The following is a 21,522-nucleotide window of genomic DNA, read 5'->3' as shown; positions in this document are numbered from 1 at the left end:
AGCAAATGTTTCCTTACGCTCTATATAAGGACTATGATATTTATCTGACCTTACATTCAGGAGTATGTGAACAAAATGTCAGCATTTCTGCAGATTTTGCAGTGGCAATTACACATAGCATTCATTCCTAACCTTGTGTCACATATCAGTAATTCTAGCAAGTTAATATTTTCTAAATAAACTGAAAGACAACTTAATCAGTCAGTTAATTAAATTGATCAAATTATTGGCATGCAACCACTCTCTGCTTCCTTTTGATTATGTGGCCGAATACTGTGGTGGTTTTCAGCTGAGTACACAGCCATTCAAACTACCGCATTATTGGCTAGACTATCCTTCTTTTTATTAGCTTGTTGGCTTGTTGTCAGCTTGCAATATACCAACATTATCCCCTCACATTATATCTGAGTATGGAAAAAGAAAAACACTTCCATCATTTTCAGCAACTTTAAGCTACAAGCTACTTTACCGCTTCATGTCAGCTTATACACTTCCAGGTTCTACAAGACCATATTACAACACACTAATACAAGACCAGTGATAATGTATGCTCTGAAAAATATGCAGTTTAGGGTAAATTCATCACATCTGGCAAAATGTATTGCTTCCATAAATGTACTGAAATGTTGGTGTAAACGAATAGTCAGTTCAGCTGAGACCACTACTGTCTGTCATAGACATACTACTGCAGGGGATGATGGACATACTTTCCTTGCTTATTACTGGTATGTTCTGCATTGGCGTAAATGCCACTGTAACATTCCTTAGTCTATAGACAGAGGTATTTTTAGTCAGTATCCAAATATAGTTTAATTATATATAGACACACACACTGTAATTATCCTATGGATGGCAAAAGCAGAGTTCCAAGGGTTCTCTGCAATGAAGAATAACATTATCATGGAGGTAAGGACTAGTACTTGGGTTGCTAGCTTGCATATCAGACCAATTTAGAATATTAACACAAATTAGGTGGATGACGAAGATGACATCCTTCTAATTCAGAAACGGACACTCACTGCAGTTGAGCCTACAGTACTTCTCTTGGCGGGCTAGGATGTTTGTGTCATGCCTACCACAGAAATGCATTGAGGAGTTTGGAAGTGTGGTTCACACAAAAAGGCCTTGGCGTGCTCAAACATCTCACTGGATCAGGCAGGTAGGTGTCTTTGGGTTAGTCGGAGGTCAGAGGGGGTGGGGGGGGACCTAAACGGACAAAGGGTGATGGGCGTCGGTGGGGCAGGCACTTGTAGGACGTCCTGGCCTTTGTGTTCTTCACCTGGGACGCACGTCTTCCTCAGCCGCACATAGTCATATACAGCCACTGTGCAGCACACGAGAGAGAAGGACAGGGTTTCCGTTTTCATTATGCTGTATTTATATGACTTTTTAAAGCTGTTTTACGGATTTTCAAGGCTTGCTTTTTATTTTTGCAATAGTCATATCCCTGTTCAATTAGGCTTGCCACTGAGCTAGGCAATTTGTTAGCAATATCAGCACACTCACATTGCTGGACTTACTAGCAATGTAATATGCCTCATGATTACATTTCATTAACGTTTTATGAATCTGGGCAATTGTACAAGACGTTTCATGGGACATAGGGGTGTTTATCCACTTTCAATTGCTATTCAATGATTTTTCAAGATAATAATTTAAGGGTCGGTGCATGGACTGAAATTAATAGAAATAAGCTCTACTACACAGTATCAAAGCACTGCAACCACTTGGAAGTACTGAAGTACAACAGACTCACCTCAGTGATGTTCATTTCTGCCACCCCTGTCTCCTCCCTGTCGAGCTGCTTGAAATATCCTATAAATTAAATAAGGTAAGAGCAGGTTAGCAGGGACTTTTTTTTTTATTAAAACCTGATCCTCAAAGGATAAGCTAGAGCTTTACACGTCACTTTGCTCACAGTCACCTTATATCGACATTTGGTTTATGCATCAACATCTTTTAAATGTTTAAAAGCACATCAGATAATCAAAAGGTGTACATACTGAACATAGCTTCCAGTTTGACAAGGCAGCAGATGAAGTTGTCAAAGTCGATGACCTCATTATCGGCGTATCTGGCCACCAGCACTTGGTTCAATTTGTTGTTGAGCTTGAAGCCTGGAAAGGAGGCATCTTGTAAGTGGCAATGTATCAAGACAGCTTAGTTTCAGACATCTAACTGGTCTAATTTCCGTATTTTCTGTTCAAGTTCCGTGCACTGCTCACTGTGTGGCTCAAAATAAGAAAACACTTAAAATGTCAAAATGAACACACAGTTTTGACCATACTACTGTACATAATGCCTACAGAAACAACACATCAACAGGTAGTGAATACCATAGCTCCCTTCAGTCTTTGGTTCTGCTTTATGTGCAGACAAATAATTTGGAAGATCTAGAACAAGGAGTCATACCAGTATTCACTGTGTGTGATGTAGCCACAGACACATTTCAGATTGTGTCTTAATAAACAGTGTCAACATACTGACAAGAACGGGGACTGTAGCAGGTAGACCCTTCAAAACCTCAAAACTTTGACTGCTCGACGTGTGCTCCCAGCCAAGGATGGTGGGGCAGTATAACAAAGTGGGGTGGTGGATATAATACCTGCTTCCTCCACAGCCAAGCGCATCTCATAGGAGCTCATAGTACCAGACTTGTCCAGGTCAAACTGCCTGAAGACTCCCTGGGAAACAGGGCGCAAAAAGTCAGGAATTCACAGCACAACGCAAGGTAAAGGGGGTCAGAAACATACCTGTTCTTTTCCACTAGGGCACCGAGTTAGGCTGAGGAATGTGTATATTACAGCTAAAAGGAGTGAAGATTCCTTTAAATTCCACAACAGTATGATCACGGTACCTTACAAAAACAGCCCATTCACAACTGCAGGCCACTTACCAGCCACTTCCTAATCTTGTTCCAAAGAATCTGAAATTCCACCAGGCCCAGACGGGCACTGCCATCTTTCTGTATGTTAGGTAGGTCAAGGAGCGTTCCAACACAATAGACTGCATTAGGTTTTTTTGGGAGAACCACAGCTGGATGTGTAGATTGACTCTAGTTAGTCTGGAGAGGGAAGTAGAGTGGAAAAGAGGTGAGGTTCTGGGAACAAACAAAACCATCTTATGTGATAGAGAGGACTTTCCTGTAAACAATATGAATATGTAAGAAATGTTAATTCCTGCAAATCTGAGAGTGATGTCTCAGAGCAGTATAAGAAGAGATTTTGTTCAGAACTCAGTTGAACCCAGAATTTCCGTCATCTTCTCTTTTCTTGGGACCTTGTCCTTACAAAACTTTACTTAAAAGCATGATTGTCTGAACACAGGAGACAAAAAAAAGTATTTTCCATTTCCCTTCTAAAGGATACATCCATGAGGTTGACCATGGTCCGGCAGGCCTCCATGCTGAATCCATCTGTTTTTAAATCCCTGTCTGAAATTACATACATAGTGTGGTTGTCAGAATGCAACAATCCAGCAAAAAATTTGACAGGAGTTTGTTCACACCACTGTCTCCGGCACAGAATCACAGCTAGACTGTGGAGCAGTGGTTCTGGCACCAGGCTCTGAACCCGGGTTCCAGACCCGGATGAGACAGTGCTGCTGTACAGCTGAGCTTTACCTGAACCACTTCAGTAAAAATTCAAGCATGTAACTGGATCTGACAACATATAAAGTCTGCCACACAGTATGCAAGTCATCCCTGAATAAGGCCATCAGCTAAATACTGGCTCAAAAGACAGGTTTCAGCTGGATCTATTGTACTTACGTTTGGACACCACTCTGTTCAGAATGGTCCTGAGCTCATGGACAGAAATCTCCATGTCCTGGAACACAGAAGTGAACTAACTGTACTGTACATCGTGATACATCCACATTCATGTTTTTTTGTTGTTGCCTTCCTACCACAAAATCAATTACATTTACATTACATTTATATTACATTCATTTAGCAGACGCTCTCATCCAAAGCGACTTCCAGCAAAAAAGAAGTGTATCCATTCAAGTTGAATGAGCAACAGTGTCACACCAGGCTAACAACACTCCCAGACAAGTGAGTTGTCAGTTAACTGTAAACGTGCGATACATGTTGTGGGGTGGAGGAGACTAGGTGAGCTTGATTCAAAACTGAAAAATGTAACTCACATTGATCAAGCTCGCATTGCCTGAATTGGAAGTTCTCCTCATTTCCATGTAAATTAACAAATCTGCCACGACCTCACTGCTCTTACTCAAGGAGTAAGAACACAACAAACCAGCATGTAATTCACCGAAAAGATGTGGCAACATGTTATATCTCCCTTCAGTCACGGGTTGAAGGTGTCATACTTTCGTGTGTCAAATTGCCTGAATGCCTTAAATTTACTTCAGAAGGTGAATTTCAGGATATTTGTTGAAGCATATCTAACATGGGGGCAATACAGTAGTACAGTAGTCTGGGCAATGCAGTACAGTATTTTTGCATTGACACACAAAATTCAGATGATATGACGAACAGAAATGTCTCCCTGCTTATTGGACATTCACTAGTCTAACTATTAGTATAACTCAGTATAATTAATATAACTACTGAGTATAAGTTACTCATTTACTTTAAAACCATGAATTTTATCTATCTTGGGTACAGTGAACTTTACAGCCATTTTCAGTACATTATGCTGCAACTCAAGCACCAATAAAACAGGGCAATTTTAAAGAAAGGGACTTACCCCCCCAGCCAACTGAGCAAACATGGACTTGAATGAGTCATCAATGTCATCTTCTGTAATTTCTTCCTGCCAGACAAAATGTCCGCTTTAGACAGTAACATCACAGTTGTCTTCGAGTCAGACGGTAAAAGTTACCTGAAGGGATTCTCTTGTGTTTTCACGTGTTTTGACTACTTACCTCATCTTCGAGGTCTGCTGAGATTTCATCATCCAGTTCCCTGTAAAAGAGTGAGCCACAATTTCACAACATTTCCTTTAATGTCACAATTACTGCCACTGTTAAAAGTGCGAATTACATATACATGTAATTAAAGAAGACTGTAAGGATGGAAAAAAACTCTCCTAATGTAAAGCACTAGGCGCATTTCTAGGTTTTGCAAAGAGGGAGTTACCAGGATGTTGCCTGTTAGCAGCTTCCATTTTCCACAAAAAAAAAACCCTGGAGTGACTCAAATGGCTCTGCATTGGAAGTGCTTTTTTCCCCATCCCTGAGACACTCACTCGGTCTCGGACTGCTTCTCGGTGAAGACACGCAGAACAAAGTCGGCCTCCCTGTTGGGCTCGAAGGTGGAGGGGACGATGAGGTACTCCCCGGGGGGCAAGCGGAGGCGCGCGCTCACCTCCCGCAGGTTGATGAAGGTTTCGGAGCGCGCACAAGAGGAGTGCGTCAGGAAGAAGTCCTTCTTCAGGTGCACGTTCTGGCAGCCCTTAAACTGCGGAGCGGGTAGCGAGAGTATGCACAAGTGAGCACGTGCAACTGGAGCCGGCACCCTGCGGGGACCAGGGGCCCTGCGATGTCCTAACCTCTCAGCTAACCTTACACTGTCACAGTGATCACTTTCAGGTGCTTTGCCCTGTTATGCATAGAGCAGAGTGAAGACTTTCCCAGAAAATGCTGTGATGCCCTGTGACACCCTAATCTCTCAGCTAACCTTACCATGTCATGGTGATAATTTTCAAGTGCTCTGCTCTGTGCTGTTATGCATAGCAAAGAGTTCAGATTTTTCCAGAAAACACTGTTACATTTTGCATCCACGCAAGGTTTGCTGTGCACTGTCTGCTGTATTTACTTATACCATGATTCTGTGCTGTAGCGATGCTCCTCATCATTTGTATACAGATATGCAGATGATGTCAATAACCATGCTTTTATGTAATGCACCTTACATTTGCAGCTCTACATGAAAAGAGAAATCTTCTAGGTATCATGCTGCTGGGGTTGACGTTGCTTGGTCATACCTCATCTGGAATCTGCAAACACAAAACAAAAGTCGACAAAAATAAGTTCATTTTCAGCACACTTTTTAATGTTGGATCCTTAAAGCCAACATATTAAAATAGGAAAACCATGTATTCTCTATGTAGAGGAAAGTGTGTTACGCACTCCTCCCTCACCTCGTAGACAGCGAAGCCAATGGTGTGCATGTCCTGGCCGTGACGGCGGTGCCTCCGACGGTCCTTCTGCATGAGAGCCACGAGGAAGCTGCAAGCCACCTCGTCATCCTCAGGGTCATCGTCTTCCTCCAGCAGTGTGATCTTATACTGGGGGTTGATCCAGAAGGTGTCTGCGGGACAGCACAGAGTCACACGGCAGGGGGAGAGAGTAGGGTGTATGAATTAAGGGGAGGTAATAAACACCTTTCCATGACTTTTATACAAGGGCAGTTTTTATGTGGTACAAAATGCTGTCATCATGGCACCTATTCTCTATACCTATACTTTCTCCTCAACCTCTCTCATTTCACAACTATGCCAAGCATGGTTTGTTTGCTACCTATTCAAGTGAATACATTCCTCTGTAGTTAAACCCTGATCCTACAATTTGTTTCCTACGCCTACAGCCAGGAAAAAGTTCAACAGGGACATTATGGAGAGGAAGCACACAGTGCTGGACGGAGATGGGGGGGTGAGTGGCAGGAAAAGGGTCAGCGGACTCAGTACAGCAGCTGCACATCCCTACCACACCCCACATTCCAGTGTAGAAATATCTACAACCTCTCTCTACTTCAGTGTAAACCTAAGACAAGGAAGCAGCAAGCAAAACGGAAAAGTCAGGAATGGTCCTATTGACTGCAGCAGTCTACGCAGTGCTGAAGCTAAAGGGAGGTATCGTGAGAACATTAACGCAGTCTCCTCACTCGGGTGGTTCCTGCAGCCCCCGGCCGTGCTGCCCCGCCTCCACATGCCGTGGAACTTGATGGTGTTCCAGAAGCTCAGGTCCTCGTTGCTCAGGGCGTCCGGCGTCAGGTTGCAGATCTCCAGACGGGAGAACTGCCGCAGAAACTCCTGGAAGGACATCCTGACAGGAGGATGGGAGAGCACATTGATCTCATCGCGCCTCACAAGGATAAGCCCCCACCTCCCGCAGCCTCCTGCCTTTAACTCTGTCGTCCCAGCTGCTGTGACAGCACAGCTGTCAGTCTCCAAAGAGGTTTGAAAGGAGCTTTTCTCTGGTCGTTGTGGAAGTGGTGGGGGTGTGGTGTTGGTGGGTTTATTTAACTAGGAAAAAAAATACTAATAAATGCAAGATTTATCTCAAGCTTTTACATTATTTGTTCAAAAGACTTTCACTGTAAGGGCTGTATCAATCATCGATTAGACTGAAGAGTGCAAAAAAGAAACAAAGGCCACTTGACACACAAAATATACTAATGTTGAGCAATTTATGTGTGTTGATGAACTGGTGCCGAATTGTGCTGGCAGATGAAGTGGTTGTGCAGTACAGCAATGAACTAATGTAATTCTGTCCACCATCTAACCCTCTGAGCCTACTGTTAGTCTAGTTTGGACTGCTTGTCTAGTTTGGAAAGAAAATCAAGAGCAAGCAATCTGTATCTGCAATTCTCAAAAAATACAACAAATGTCACCCTTGTGACACAACATTCAGGATCTGGGTTGACACTTTACATTGTGGAGTATACTGTATGTATGCTGTCAGGTCGGACAGTTTCACACAGGCAGAATCCAAACAAAAAACGGGCAAATGCCTGCTATTTGCATGACATGTAAATGAGGAAGAACTGTGTTGAAAAAACATCGATCTTTACAGTAGCACGCTTAACTGTGGCCACTACTTGGACTGGAATTCAAATGATCTGCAACTCCAGGTATCAACAAATTAAATGCAAAATCTCAAAACCCTGATACTGCATTTTATTTTACATCTGTTTGACCAATACATTGAAATACACTCAACAGAAATACATTTGCAAATTGGTTAATTACTAATTAATTAACTAATACTATAAGATATGCATTGACATCCAACTAATACACTGATGTATATATGCACCTGTTTCATCACACATTCTTAATGAACCATTGATTTCACTGAAAATATCAGCTGACAGCAACCAGGTGTATAACAATGAAAGATTCAACACTGTACCTTCAGGAAGTCCAAGTATAATTTCAGGGAAAAAAAATATTTATCATCAAATGATTAAAACTTTATTAATCAAAATGTTGTTAGCCTTTTGGAAAGTTACCAGCAATGACTCACCAAAACTCTCCATCCTCCATCTTCAGATGCAAGTCTTCTCTGTCAGCTGGATCAATTTCATCCCACTCAGGGGAGCTGTACAAGGCCAAAGGGCCAAAGCCAACATTAGTGATGACTGCACAGATATAAGGCATCACTGAACACATTCGATCATCCAGGTCGTTTTACACTGCCTGAGGCACTAAACACGAAAAATAAAATTAAACGTTACATCTCACCCTGACGCAAACCTGAAGATAATTATACATTGTATTCTAGAATTATAAAATTCTGATTATAATACTACATTACAGCATAATTCTAATATCACTGTTATGAATGAATCACAAATACCAAACAATTTTAACACAGTTACTACACATTAACACATTTATTATAGAGATCAACCACCGAACAAAAAGAAATATATGCAGCTCATCTGAAAGAACGCAAAAAAATATGACTGAGCCAAGACACGGGTCAGCTTGTAGAGATGGACTGATAAACAGGGACAAAACTGAAGTAAACTGAAGGCTTTGAAGAAATGTACAGTAGAATACTACTGAGTGTGACAACTGCAAAGGCACAACTGCCAGGTGACACTCACTTATCGCTCCAGGCCCCTGTCCACTCCACCTGCCCCCAAGGGTTCCGAACACGGATCAGCCTCTCCATCTGGCCCTGGAATTCAACCTGTCACAGCAAAGAGGGGAACCCACACAGTTATAAACGACACTTACCAATGCAACACACACTATTAAGAAGGCAGTCAGTGAAGTTACAGATAAAACACAGCAGGACATCTATTGCGGGACATCCCAGGAATCTGTAACTCCAATCACAGCTTACCTCCTTCAGCCCTGTCACAGAGTAGGCGTGGCCTTTCACCAGCTTCTTGAATGTAACAGCTTCCATGTCAAAGGCGCTGGTGATCTGAAATGACGAATCAAAAGGTACCATTTCTACAATTTCATTTTTTTTTTTTTTTTACATTTTTTCTTGCTCCAAGTGGAATTCTTCTGCATCTCACAGGGATGTAAAGAGACTAACTGATTAAATGGTTGACACACACATATATTTATCTTAAATTATATGATTCATTATATTAGCCAGTTTCGCTCTTAATGATTTTTTTATTGTCACTGTAGGGCAGATTGGAACTCTTCCAATTTTTTTCCTCACCAACATTTGATTAATTTTTAATATTATTCTTTACACAAAAAGTGTATAAGCGTATCTACACAGGGCATCAGCAGTGTAATATAGCAGTACAGAACAGGGCTTGTAACCCAAAGGTTGCTGGTTCGATTCCCTAGTGAGGCACTGCTGCTGGGCAAGGAGCTTAAGCCAATTGCCTCAGTAAATATCCAGCTGCGCAAATGAACAACACGTAGAAAATTCATCAGCTCTGCAAGCTGCTACGGATAAGGGCATGTGCTAAACAACTGCAAATGCAAATCATGCATTGGGTATATTTAATGCCGTCTGAGAAAGCACTCTATGAGCACTATTTCAGTTGAGCTGGTTGGTTGATACAGTGCTGCTTCCCTGCATGACTGTTGCCCTGGAAACAGCAAGGCCACTCACGTCGATGGAGCAGCCGAGCAGGGATCCTCGCTCCAGGGCCTTGCCGATGATCCTGTACAGGTCCCTGGGGGGTTTGCGCAGCTCGTACATCTCCGACACGCCCCCTGTGAAGTCCTCAAAGCCCTCTGTGGTGCTGCCACCCGACAGGGCCTCATAGGACCCGTTCAGCCTGGGGTCAAAGGGCAGCGCATGGTTAGGAGTGTTATGACCACACACAGATGTCACAACGATGGCATTTGCAGCTTATTGTATAATGATATTCTCCTGTTAATCAAGCAAGTACAAAGACAGCTAGCAATACTAATTTGAGCATAAGCACGTACTTGGCGTAAGCCTTCTCGATCAAGGCGCTCCAGAACTCATTGCCCTCGGCGGAGTGGACGAACATCAGCTCCCCATCCTTCACCGGCAGCCGGTCATCGATGACCACGTCCGCCCACTCACCGAACTGCCAGAACTGTGATGTGGACACAGCAGCCAAGGCGTTACGAAAAGGCGCCACCGAGGCGCTTGATTAAGAAAGCTCTCAGATCAGAAACTGGTTCAACCTGGAAGTGGAAAATGCCGGCGTAGTCATCCTGGAAGCTCTGGCCGTGAGGAACCACTCTGTGGAGCAGCTTCTCGTTGAGGGTGAGGGAGGCAATGGCCGCCAGCAGCCAGCAGTCACCTAAACTCAGAGAGAGGCAGTTGACCTGTCAGCCTTAGGTTAGGTTACCTTTGCTTATTTTTAACTTAATGCATTAGTACAACTTTGATATTAATTTCAAGCATGGACCTATTACAGATGAAAAATCAAAGTGTGATATGCACTAATTAGTCGCAGAGATCTGTCATAATCTTTGTGCAAAGATGTCATATGCAGCTCAAACAACAGGGGGAGACAAATGCCAGAGACACAGAGGGAAAAGAGTTCTGTGCCAGGAAAGCAGAGAGAGGTTTCTGTGCCAAAACTGGGCGGCAGTCCATCCTGTGTCAGCTGTAAGTAATCACATTTTCCCCTCAAAGTTTGGAGTTATTCTCAGCATACAAACAACCTCTGAGGAGACAGAACTGTTTACACTGCAGGAGCTAACAGAATTTGAAATTGTTTTTACAACATTAAAAAGATTATTGTGTGTAGGCAGAGGTAGAAAACAATTAATGCAATGACAAATTCCTCTCTTAAGACAGTAAGATTTGATCCAAATGTTGAATGAGTTAGCCTCTCCCCATCTACAAACACGACAGTGTGTTTATGAGCATACCATAGAGATATGTGCTACCACCCACACTGGTGAGTCATTGGCGTATTCCAGCAATGTGCCCTGCCACGCCCAGCGCCCAGTGGCAGTAATATGAGTCGCATTCATTCCTCTGACTCATTCACACTGCCGGCACAGGGAGGGAATCCTAGAGCACTCTAACTGTACTCCAAATCAGCTCGTAACCATGTTCATTCAACCGTTACTATGGGTGGCACTGAAATGGAACAGGCCCATGGAAAGTAAAGATAATAACTGCAAAGATACCCAAGCTAACTCTTAAATCTGAGGCATAAGTATGGTTAGGAGCTTTACACAACCCATTTTAATCATGCATTATCTCCTTAAACCACTGGGTGTCTCTGCAGCTTCCAAAGTGGGAGCAATTATTCAGGCAATCTCATTCTACTGTGCCATTACTGTGAAACTGGAATGAAAAACAACCACTGAAATGTCACCTACACTACACATAAGGGAAGTCACAAGAGGGCACATAAGCCCCTGTCCACGCCTAAATAATGACTGAGGGAACTTCGAACAATATCTACCAGAGGTGGTGCAAAGCTATAGGTTGAATAGAACAATTTGTAGCGTAGGTTACAAGTAAAGAATACAAGAACACACAGAGGAGTGAACTATTCATCGATTCATGGTAAAGGGAAAGGCTGTCACTTTTGTGTTGCTAAAGCTGCTTTCTAGGAACTGCAAGTGTAATTTGAAAATCTCAGGTTTTGAAAACCGGTAGAACAGTGCTGTCGTTCCTCTAAGCGACTGCTGACCAGGAGTCCAGAGCAGCAAAACAAATGCTTTGTTCTGCCACAGATAGGGTGGGTGAGTTGGGAAGGCTTTCCTAATCTCAACACTCTCAGGCTCGCTGCCATTTGTCAGGCGCCTGCGAGTTGCCTGGATGACCTCATTGGAGTAGGGCCGATATTCCAATTGGCACTTGATTCACCGTGGTGCACTGTGGGACTCATAGTGTAAAAAATGGCGGTTTTGACTCTATGTATTGGAGTATTGCATTTGTCTCACTTTTGCGCTCCTACGCACCTACAGAGGTCGCTGTGGTGAAATAGGCCTAATGTACAACTGCCGATTCCAAAACAGGGCTGTGTAAACAGAAAAAAACACTGTAATACAGATTCCCTGCCTTCATCAGTTTATTTGCACTGGAGTACTGAAAGGAGAGCAACACTGTAGTCTCAGTTCAGACATAGTTTCTGAAAGCCTCGGCTCTCCATTCAGCCCTCAGATAAGATCAAAATGCGTCTATTGAGAAGGAGAACAAAGCAGTGATGTCATACTAGGGAGCCAAACACTGCAGTGCACAGAATCATACACGGCAACTGGAATGAGGCTCAACAGATTATCGTTTCACCTCAACTGCTGGCGAGTCCTTTAAAGCCTCTGCGCCAAGTCAGACAATGAGCGCACCAGACAGTTAAAAGCACTCCCTGACAATAAACTTAAAGAGGGCTCGATTCGGGTCTTTTAGCAAGCACCACTTTGTGCGGCGTTAGACTTAAACTTACGAATGCCAGCTCATTTCAAGCCTATGAAGGTTAATTTGATTTACGGGAGCACCACCGTAACTATACTATAACAAAGCGCAAACAAGGAGAAATGTTCATTCGGTTCCAGAGGAGAGGCGCAGAAGGGGGAGAACTACCCTGACCCAGTTCCAGAATTGTTAACAAGAAACAAATGCCTTCCAGCCATGAGCAGCAACTCAGAGTGAGGCAAGCAGACGGGTACGCTGGAGTCAGATGGAGCTCAAACACTCCTTACATCTTATTTATTGTCCTAAAAAATCCCTGCTCAAAAATCACTAGTGTCAGAAAGAGAGATGCGTTATCACATCTAGACATCAGGTTATGTTCGTACAACACCAACTGCAAATACACAGGCAAAATTCAGACTGGTGCAAAGCCGCGAGACTCATTAAGGTCCTGCATAATGAGACTGATGCCAGACAGGCAACACAGAAGGTGTGGCCAGTCAGAGCTCACCTAGTGCCCCTTGGCAGATGTCCGTCCTTGTAGCCCCGCCCAGGATGAATTGGGGGTCATCGGTCAGCTCCTGCAGAAAACAGACAAGACAGATCAGGAAAAAAAAAAAAAAAGATTACAATTTAGTTTCAAGATGGTGGCAATGACCATCTAGGGCTGCATGAAATCAAAACCCAGTTTACTTGGCAAATGGAAAAACAGTACAGTTGAGATGAGCTGGAAAAATCTGAGTGCAACATGTGTTTGTGATTGTTGTATTTTTTTAGCTTTTCAGTGTCTTGGTATCTTCTAAAGATTTTTCTTTTTAAACTTCGCACATCGTTTTTGTTGCCACGACATGAATTCAGGTTTAAATTTGAATATTTAATGAATAATGAAATACTATTCAATAAATATTAGTTTAAACACTGTTTAAATTATAATTTAAACATTAAATGATCAGCTTTAAACGATGAGATATGGTCAGTATTCACCTTCAAAATCATATATACACAGTACAACAGATACGCAGTGTATAAAAGCAGTGAATTTTCAGGGGGAGCCTCTTATCAGTGTTAGTATATTAAAGTAACACTGATGACCCCTGTGATGACGAACTCTTGTATTGCTACAGTTCAGGGGTGAATCAGCTGTTCTTTCACGTCAGCGGGCTTGTGCTGTCCAGCAGGTCCTATCCAAAGGTACAAACAAACACAGCAGATGGGAGCATGTTTAAACTCACAGACTCAGGGTAACAGAATGCACACAGCAGCACCGGTCTGAGGGTAGCCGTTCTCAGCTTGCACCGCTGAGATACCCTGATCGCCGGATGCCTTTTGGCATTTAAAAACACAACAGCAGCTGTGGAGGGGCTGTGGCTCGAGACGATGTGTTCCTGTGTGTCCCCAGGGAATGTGGCACCCTGGATAACAGCCCACACGCAGGCCCAACACAGGGATTTAAGACTGAACTTAGCATGATGGAACATGCCCCAGAGTACTGGGCAGCCATTTAACATAATAATAAACAATTATCTGTCTCTGTTTATGAAGCAGACAGTGCTGCTGAGCTCAAGCCTCAGGGACAATAAATAGTCCTGGGTAACAGTAAATCTGTCCAGATCACTTCTTTATCACAAAATTACGTGGGAAAAAAAATGGGAGCTTCACATTCAGGGTGGGGAAGTTTTCTGTCAGCTCTGTAACTTTTGTTCCACTCAAACAGGAATGTAAGGTCATGACATCACCATAACAGCAAGTCAAACTGAAACTCTGATTGACCGCCTTCATAATCAATATCACACACATGCAATCAGTTACAGATAAATTGAAGAGTGGCAGGTTTATGATGGTCTATTAATGAGTGGGCCAAAGTTTTGATGTTCCTCCACTTCAACCACAATATCAGTGATGTGGCTCAGAATCTTCTGGCGGGAGTTTGTTTTATGAGGCATTTATGATCCGTTTCTCTAAAGAGTTCTTTTATTGCTTTTTCACACTGAATAATAAAAAGAACAGATCTATACAACAATAAGGACACAGTCCATCCCAGACTGCCTAGTCACGTAAAAAAAGTGTGCAACACATGTCTAGACCACTGGGGTGGCAGATTTACCGTGGGGCGCATCCACTCCACCCCCCGGGTTTTAGAGGAGTAGGGGGCCAGCTCCTTGAAGCCGAGCGACGGGGGCTCGGCCGGGAAGCAGGGGTCTTCGAAGAGGCATCCGCTCTCCAGGCACTCCTGCTTCAGGGCCTCGTAGTCCTGGTTGAGGAATTTCACCGCCTCCTCGTTGGACCCCATGCCTTCTGCCTTCAGCCGGTCTGTGTATATGCGTGCCGAAATCCCTCCGAACGGATACATGCTGGAGCAGATATAAATAAAGAGAGAAGGGGGGAGCGGTTACTGGAAGCAGGAGTATAAATAGTCCCCAGTGGAGTGGCGACACAGTTCAGAGCTCTGCAGCGCAGTTATCACCAGCACAGAGGCCACCTGCCCCTGCTCTCCTGCTTACTACTCTACTCACTGCTCAGCCATGCTTTGCATTACACTGGGGACATCAGATAGGATGCTGTGAAATGTATTCAAGCACTTACATTATGTTGGGTACACACAAACAATAAACGCCCACAGTGCGGTTATGCTTCCATATTAAAATACAGAAAGGCGGACTGACAGGCATCGAATCTAGTGAATCCAGTGAATGGTTTTAACAGTGGCTTAATTTCTTTTGGCTTCCATGAAGCTGCTTTCTCTCCCTTTATTGAAATTAGCTACTGGTAACCTCATGTGTTCATAAGCAAAGGTGAAAGCTTGTAAAAATGGTTTACCAAAACAAATGTGTTCTCATTACAACTACTGGCGATATGTATGCCATCCTTATTTTTACAACTCCCTATGATTAGGAATCATATTTTTACCAAGAAAATCCAATCGTGTCATATGCATGACACTGCCATGTATGATAGTCTAATTTATATTTATTTTTCATTCGCAAATACATTGCATACATTATACAATAAAACAATAAGATATCTTGAAGAAGTCATGACATTAAGGAGGTGTTATATTTTTTAGAATCTGTATTACAAAATGATTCCTTTTGAAAAAATCAAGCTAAAATCAAGCACATGTTGATTCTTTAGTGTGTTAACAGTACATTATGAAGGATGACCTGGATGTAGGCCTAAACCTTAACCCACGTGCTCTTGTGCCAATCTAATTTTTAAATCATAGTTTGCAGAGTAACCACTGGAGATTCCTCTCCATTGAGATTTCATTCCAGTGGTGACCTTCAACGGAAACAATGGAAAGCATGAGTGACCACACAGCACAGGGAAAAACTGTCGTTCTCACGCAATAGCATTCATTTTCAAAACTTTGCTTGAGCACACAGCTTTGTGTGAGTTATCACATTTCATCCAGGATTCCCCTCACGGATTAACAACCAAAATAGTTATATTCCAAAGCACTTATTAGAAGCAGAAAGTTAATGGCTGTCAGTTATCCATCAGCTACAGTATGATGAATCACACCACACGCACAACAGCTCTCAGCTTCTGAACCCCCAGCTTTGTCTCTTGATCTTTACTTCTCAGTACTCTTTACTTCAGTAAAGAGCTGCTTTGATCCTTCACGGAAATGAGACATCTAGTGTTTCTTATTATAACTTTTTCTGTGGGCTGTAAAACAATACACTATATTGTGAGGGTCTGTACACAGGCATTGGTTTTTGCCTTGTAAAAGAGCACTGCTGTGTGGTGTTATGGTTGCCAGGCTGCTGGACTCCAGACATGAATACGGTGGTTCAAATCCCTGGGCACCTGTGAGAGGGGTACTTACCTTAATTAGACAAATAACAAAATGGATTACAGACTCTGTCATCTATGAGCATTTCAGGCTGATAAATAAAAAAAGTGACCAGCTTTCCCACATTGCTCACAGAATTTTTCAAGATTTTCACAATAAAATGTCATCCATATGACCTTAAAAAACTTCTCAGATCTACTTTCTGTATTTTCCCAAATATGACTTTAGAGCAGCCAGTTGAAATCTGTTTGTACCAGTGATATGTTTTGTTATCGACTTCTGTGTTATTGTACTTTAATTATATGCTTAATTTTCTCTGACCTCTCAACCCCACAAAATAGCATTTCTAAGTGTGCACAGTAATCCAGGACACATGGATACTCTAATGATGGTGACCGAATGGGAAACAAAAGACAAGCTGACGAAAAAGGTAAAACGTGAGTATGAGGGAAACTGACATGGTTAAAATCATGGAAATAACAACTACTTAGAAGATGATTAAATAGACATAGATGAAATGTGAAAAAGAAATGGTGAACAAGCAGATCAATGAAAATAGCTGCGTGTCTAAGCAGTAAACACAAAACGATCCAGCATTTATACTGTGGGGGGGTTCAATTCTTATTCTCAAAATGACAAGCAAACAAACAACAGCAAGCAACACAGATCTGTTACCTTCAGTCTTGCTGGAGGCTGCAGCTTTGAAAAGGAAAAACTGTAAATCACTGACACATTAAACGCATCAGAACAATTATATAAATTAATTAATTCTCCACTCAACTCAGTTCCTGAAAATACCATCCTAATCAATTCATATTCACACACACATATGTACGGCCAGTAAGAAACATACAAGTTCCTCTTTAGGGTTGTTAGGGCGACTAAAAGCAAGGCAGCCAAATATTTACATAGAGAGAGCTGGATGTCTGTCTTGCCCAGTAGGGACAGTTCTCTGTGTTTGCATGGGGCCTAGAGGAGGCCAGGCCTGCTGTGATCTGTTTTTTTTAGGTGTCTAAATCATAATCATTGCTGTCTAGTCTGGGAATGGGAAGGATGTTTCCAGTGCCCAAAACAGGAAATTGCCATTTTTCTTCAAGCATAATTGACTTACATTCAGCCTTTACTTTGCTTAAAATGCATTGGAAAAAGAGCACTTAAATCATCAGCATTTCAGTTGCACTCAGGAAATGGGGAAAATGGCACTCAAAGAAGGGTGGTGTGACAGCTCATTCTGGAAAACATAAGCCATATCTGAATCTCCCCCTTGCAATACAGTCACACCCTGTCTACTAAACTCAACCAAAACTGTGAGAGATAATATCAATAAGTTTCTAATGTTATAAAAAAGGGAAGATGTAACAATATGAATTCTAAAATATACACAGTATTTTTATACAGTATATCAACTTACTATAGATACCAGAAAAAGCTGTCCTGCACATTTCGAAGAATATGTGTAAAATGACATATGTTGTTCAGCATAGTTAAAACATTGTGTATCTGATAATGGCAATGATTGGTAAATTCTGAAATGGCCTTCATGATGTACTCTGACATATGTGAGAATTTATTGCTTACAATTTGGATTTAAAATTTTAGCAGACATACATTATATTTTCAAATGGGGAAGTTAAAAGTGAAATGTAATAGAAAATTAAAGTAAATTAAAGAACAAATACAGAATGAAAGCAGAACTTACAATGCAAACAAATGTCATCTATTTAAAACGGGCATCACTGAACACCAGTAAGCCAAAGCATACAGTAAACTACAGCCCTCGCTCAGTGCATGCAGACCATGCCGTGGTTTAGCACCAATGAAGGGGGCTCGGCTCAGCTCAACACCAACACCAGTGTCCTGGGATTGTCTGAATCAGCTGTTCTCTATATGCGGTGAGGGTCTGCTTCCATCTGTCCCACTGTATCAACACACACATTCCACTGCTCTCTACATGGCCTCATTGTATGGAATACTAACACTCTCCTGCAACCCCCCCCCAAAGAGCTCTCTATTCACAAGAATGGGGTGCTTTTTGTTTTTCAAGCCCAGCACAGGCCTACACAAAAGCTGGATTTCCTGAGAAATTCTGCTACAGACCCATTGGGAAAATCATTCTATACTGACATTTATCAATCGATCCTGTTGGTACCACACACCACGGGCCACACAGCACAGGATGCTGGTTGTGGTGCAGGAAATGGCATAGGTAAAGCGCACACGCATCTGGACTTGTGACAGGAATCCGATGTCCTGAAGAACCACAGCATCAAATCCGGCCATCTAAGTGTTCACACATACAGCTACAAACCAGTAACACAAATGAATCTGGTTGTACCATGTGCAGATATAAAAAAGCAAAACATCTCCCATGCTCCATTATGGACATAAATTTAAATGAAACTATACTACACCATAGGCAGTAGCATTAATACCAGTTTAATTGACAATTTGAGGACAGCCGGTATAACACCGACTTCCTGACTTTTTAAAGACCCTGAAACCTGAAACTACACTGTTGTCAAAACAACTCTATACACTCAGAACTGCAAGAATTATAGTTTATCATCAGTACATGCAGCCGAAACCACATTCAGTATACGTTTGTACCTGAATCATGATTGCATGCTGTTTCAACATCTGAAACAGTATTGTTTCTGTTGTAAGGGTGTATCCGAAACTTAAATTGTTTCGATTTGCTTCTTGTGAGGTTGGTTAATCATCAAATCCATAAATCTCTAAAATCGATTACTTATCATTTCTTGTGCCAGTATTCAGGAACACAGATATCTCTATTTCCGTCTAAACCTGTTCCCTCCTAATATATAAGCTAGATCAGCAAGAAAAAATCGGCAGCACCACGTAATAACAACTTAAAACAGTGACAGTCAACTTGAAATTTAATGTCACCAGCGCTTAACACGCCAGCTATCCACTATGTTCACAATGCGTGGCTACGATTTAAACACTAGGCCAAACCCATTTGAACTGGTTTGAATGAACAGTCTTCGTCCCCAACCAGATATACAGAGTCCCTCGTCCTCTCGTTATAAAATGACAGCATGTCATTTACTGTAACTTGGAACTTTTCTCCAACATCTAGGTAGCTTGTCCAGCTAAACAGCTAGCAACCGCATGAAGCCATCTGGTCAGTGAACATCTAATCTAGCTAAACCAATTAGCAACTCGCCGCATTTCAAAAGACAGACAAAATGTCAGCGGTGGTACTTTGCACCAAGAATCACCGTTACACCAGCATCCGCTTATAAAATAACCAACACGCAATCGACTGTGGCAACTTGACTGTAGCAAGCTAGCTGCTGCACAAATCTGTGCACCTGTAACAAAAATGTAAAAGGTTGCATTTCCGGAGTTCAATTTACGTTAAACTTACCGCTGCACAGAAAACACGGTACAAGTTCTAGATCACGTTCCAGTAAGGGGGATTTGGGAATTTTTTTAAAGGCTACTTGGCCTAAAAGATGTGCACAAACTACGATCAGTGTCCACTCCTTCCAGTCAATTTTACTGCAACCCAGCCCGGAGGGGGAGGGGCATTGAGAATGCCAGCAAGGGGGCTCGAGCGGTGACAGCAAGGCAGGTTTTAAAGCGCCAGGAACCGTAAGAGAGAACAGGCACAGCAACTGAAAAACTATTTACATTAAAACTACACAAAGAAAACTAAACATCAGAATTTAAAGGACTAACAGTCATTCATCCCAATGTTAAAGCAGCCCTAAAGCATAACCTTAGCTTTCTAGTTTGCCAAATTAATATTTAAAGTGTTGTTTTATAAATAAAGCTGTATTCGCCCATCTGATTGGCTACTTTGGCCTCTGTCATGTAAAGTACAGTTAGCAATGAATGGATTACTGTGATGTGTGTAATGTTTAATATGACCAGTAACTCATTTTGACAGACCCAATACCAATACATCAAAGGAAAGGTCAGTGAAATATAAATGGATGTTGACCAGTTATATTGTTTTAATTATTTAGGCTGTACAGTGTAGGGAACAATTAGTGGCCTGACAAAGCTGCCGGATACTAATGTTCAAAAGTGATTCTGGCTTTCTCCCATTTGCTCCCTGCCGAGCTAGGCTAATTGATTCCTATATCCCCCATCTACCATCAGCTATGGACCTATGGAACAAAAATAAGCACCACTTCACCACAGCATTCCACTTACAGTACATTATCCGAAAGAACCACTTTAGGTTTAAGTCACTAGCATGGACCATACTGCCATAATAGCTTCATATGTGATCCTCAACTAAACTTAAAGGTGTCACTGTTTGTTAGCAGGCTTGAAACAATCTTATTTTAAAAACATTATACTTACATTGCATTTAATTAATAAAGAAATGTAAAAAATATGACCAGCTGAACAGACTGTCACCTGGTTGGTAAAGAAACAACAGAGAGATATCAATAAAGCATGAAAATTTTAATCATAATAACAGCTGTTTGCTGTAATTATATTTGAAGACACTGGCATTGTGTAACAAAAACAGAGCACGTGACTTCTGTAAGTAAGACGTCATGATAGGTGGAGGTGAGAGAAATCAAAGGCATCAAAAGGCTGCACCTGCACTGTGGCCTAGTAAATAAAATACATTAAAACCTAGCATGTCTGAGTAAATTTTAAACTGCCCAATGTTTATAAAATGTATATTCCTATTTCAAGAGATCAGTAAGCTTCAAATTACTGCAGAGTTAAATCTTGCTTGTGTGATTCCAAAGTAAAGTCAGAGTGATGCTGGGAACTTAGCCTCTGGCAGCACCACTAAACAAGCAGCTTCACAGAAGCCAGAGAATTCATACTTAAATGCTGGATATAATAAAAAGAAGTGAAATTAACGGCAGGAAGTGATCTTAGGGAGCACATTATTCTATGTGGGCAATTTTGACATAGGCAACAGTGGAAAAAACATACATAAACATAAACATCCTAATTGGGAAGGCTTTCTGTAACCAAGCACAATGTAATATGTTTGCACCTCTACATACACATAATTGCAACGTAAAACAAAATAACTGTATATTTTGGTTTGGTCATTACCTCTACTACAAATTGCATGGGACAATCAAAATTTTGCACAACATCAAATCTGTCCACCTGACCTTCACCGAAACACACTGACTCATCAGCAAAGAGCAGCACTTGTGATGGTCACATTTACATGCGGTCCACAGGCACACTCAAAACAAATG

At 42.0% G+C, this 21,522-nt stretch overlaps 1 protein-coding gene across 1 annotated transcript; it reads right to left on the bottom strand.

The window, feature by feature from the left end:
• Positions 1–1,121: 1,121 nt before the first annotated feature.
• Positions 1,122–19,832, bottom strand: capn1a (calpain 1, (mu/I) large subunit a). Its single transcript, XM_036546175.1, has 23 exons — positions 19,704–19,832; positions 16,988–17,011; positions 14,621–14,867; positions 13,028–13,097; positions 10,326–10,444; positions 10,101–10,234; positions 9,778–9,946; positions 9,040–9,123; positions 8,798–8,883; positions 8,212–8,286; positions 6,848–7,008; positions 6,105–6,274; positions 5,949–5,960; positions 5,211–5,422; positions 4,888–4,927; positions 4,710–4,775; positions 3,770–3,827; positions 3,369–3,433; positions 2,897–2,965; positions 2,606–2,684; positions 2,004–2,117; positions 1,757–1,815; positions 1,122–1,324 (listed from the first exon to the last, which is right to left on the bottom strand). The coding sequence occupies exons 3-23, from the start codon at positions 14,864–14,866 to the stop codon at positions 1,298–1,300; spliced, it is 2,115 nt and encodes a 704-aa protein (XP_036402068.1). The 5' UTR covers position 14,867; positions 16,988–17,011; positions 19,704–19,832; the 3' UTR covers positions 1,122–1,297.
• Positions 19,833–21,522: the final 1,690 nt, after the last annotated feature.

This window comes from Megalops cyprinoides, chromosome 15 (genome assembly GCF_013368585.1).
Source record: "Megalops cyprinoides isolate fMegCyp1 chromosome 15, fMegCyp1.pri, whole genome shotgun sequence".
Classification (NCBI taxonomy): Eukaryota; Metazoa; Chordata; class Actinopteri; order Elopiformes; family Megalopidae; genus Megalops; species Megalops cyprinoides.
This window is presented reverse-complemented; position numbering and strand designations above follow the sequence as displayed.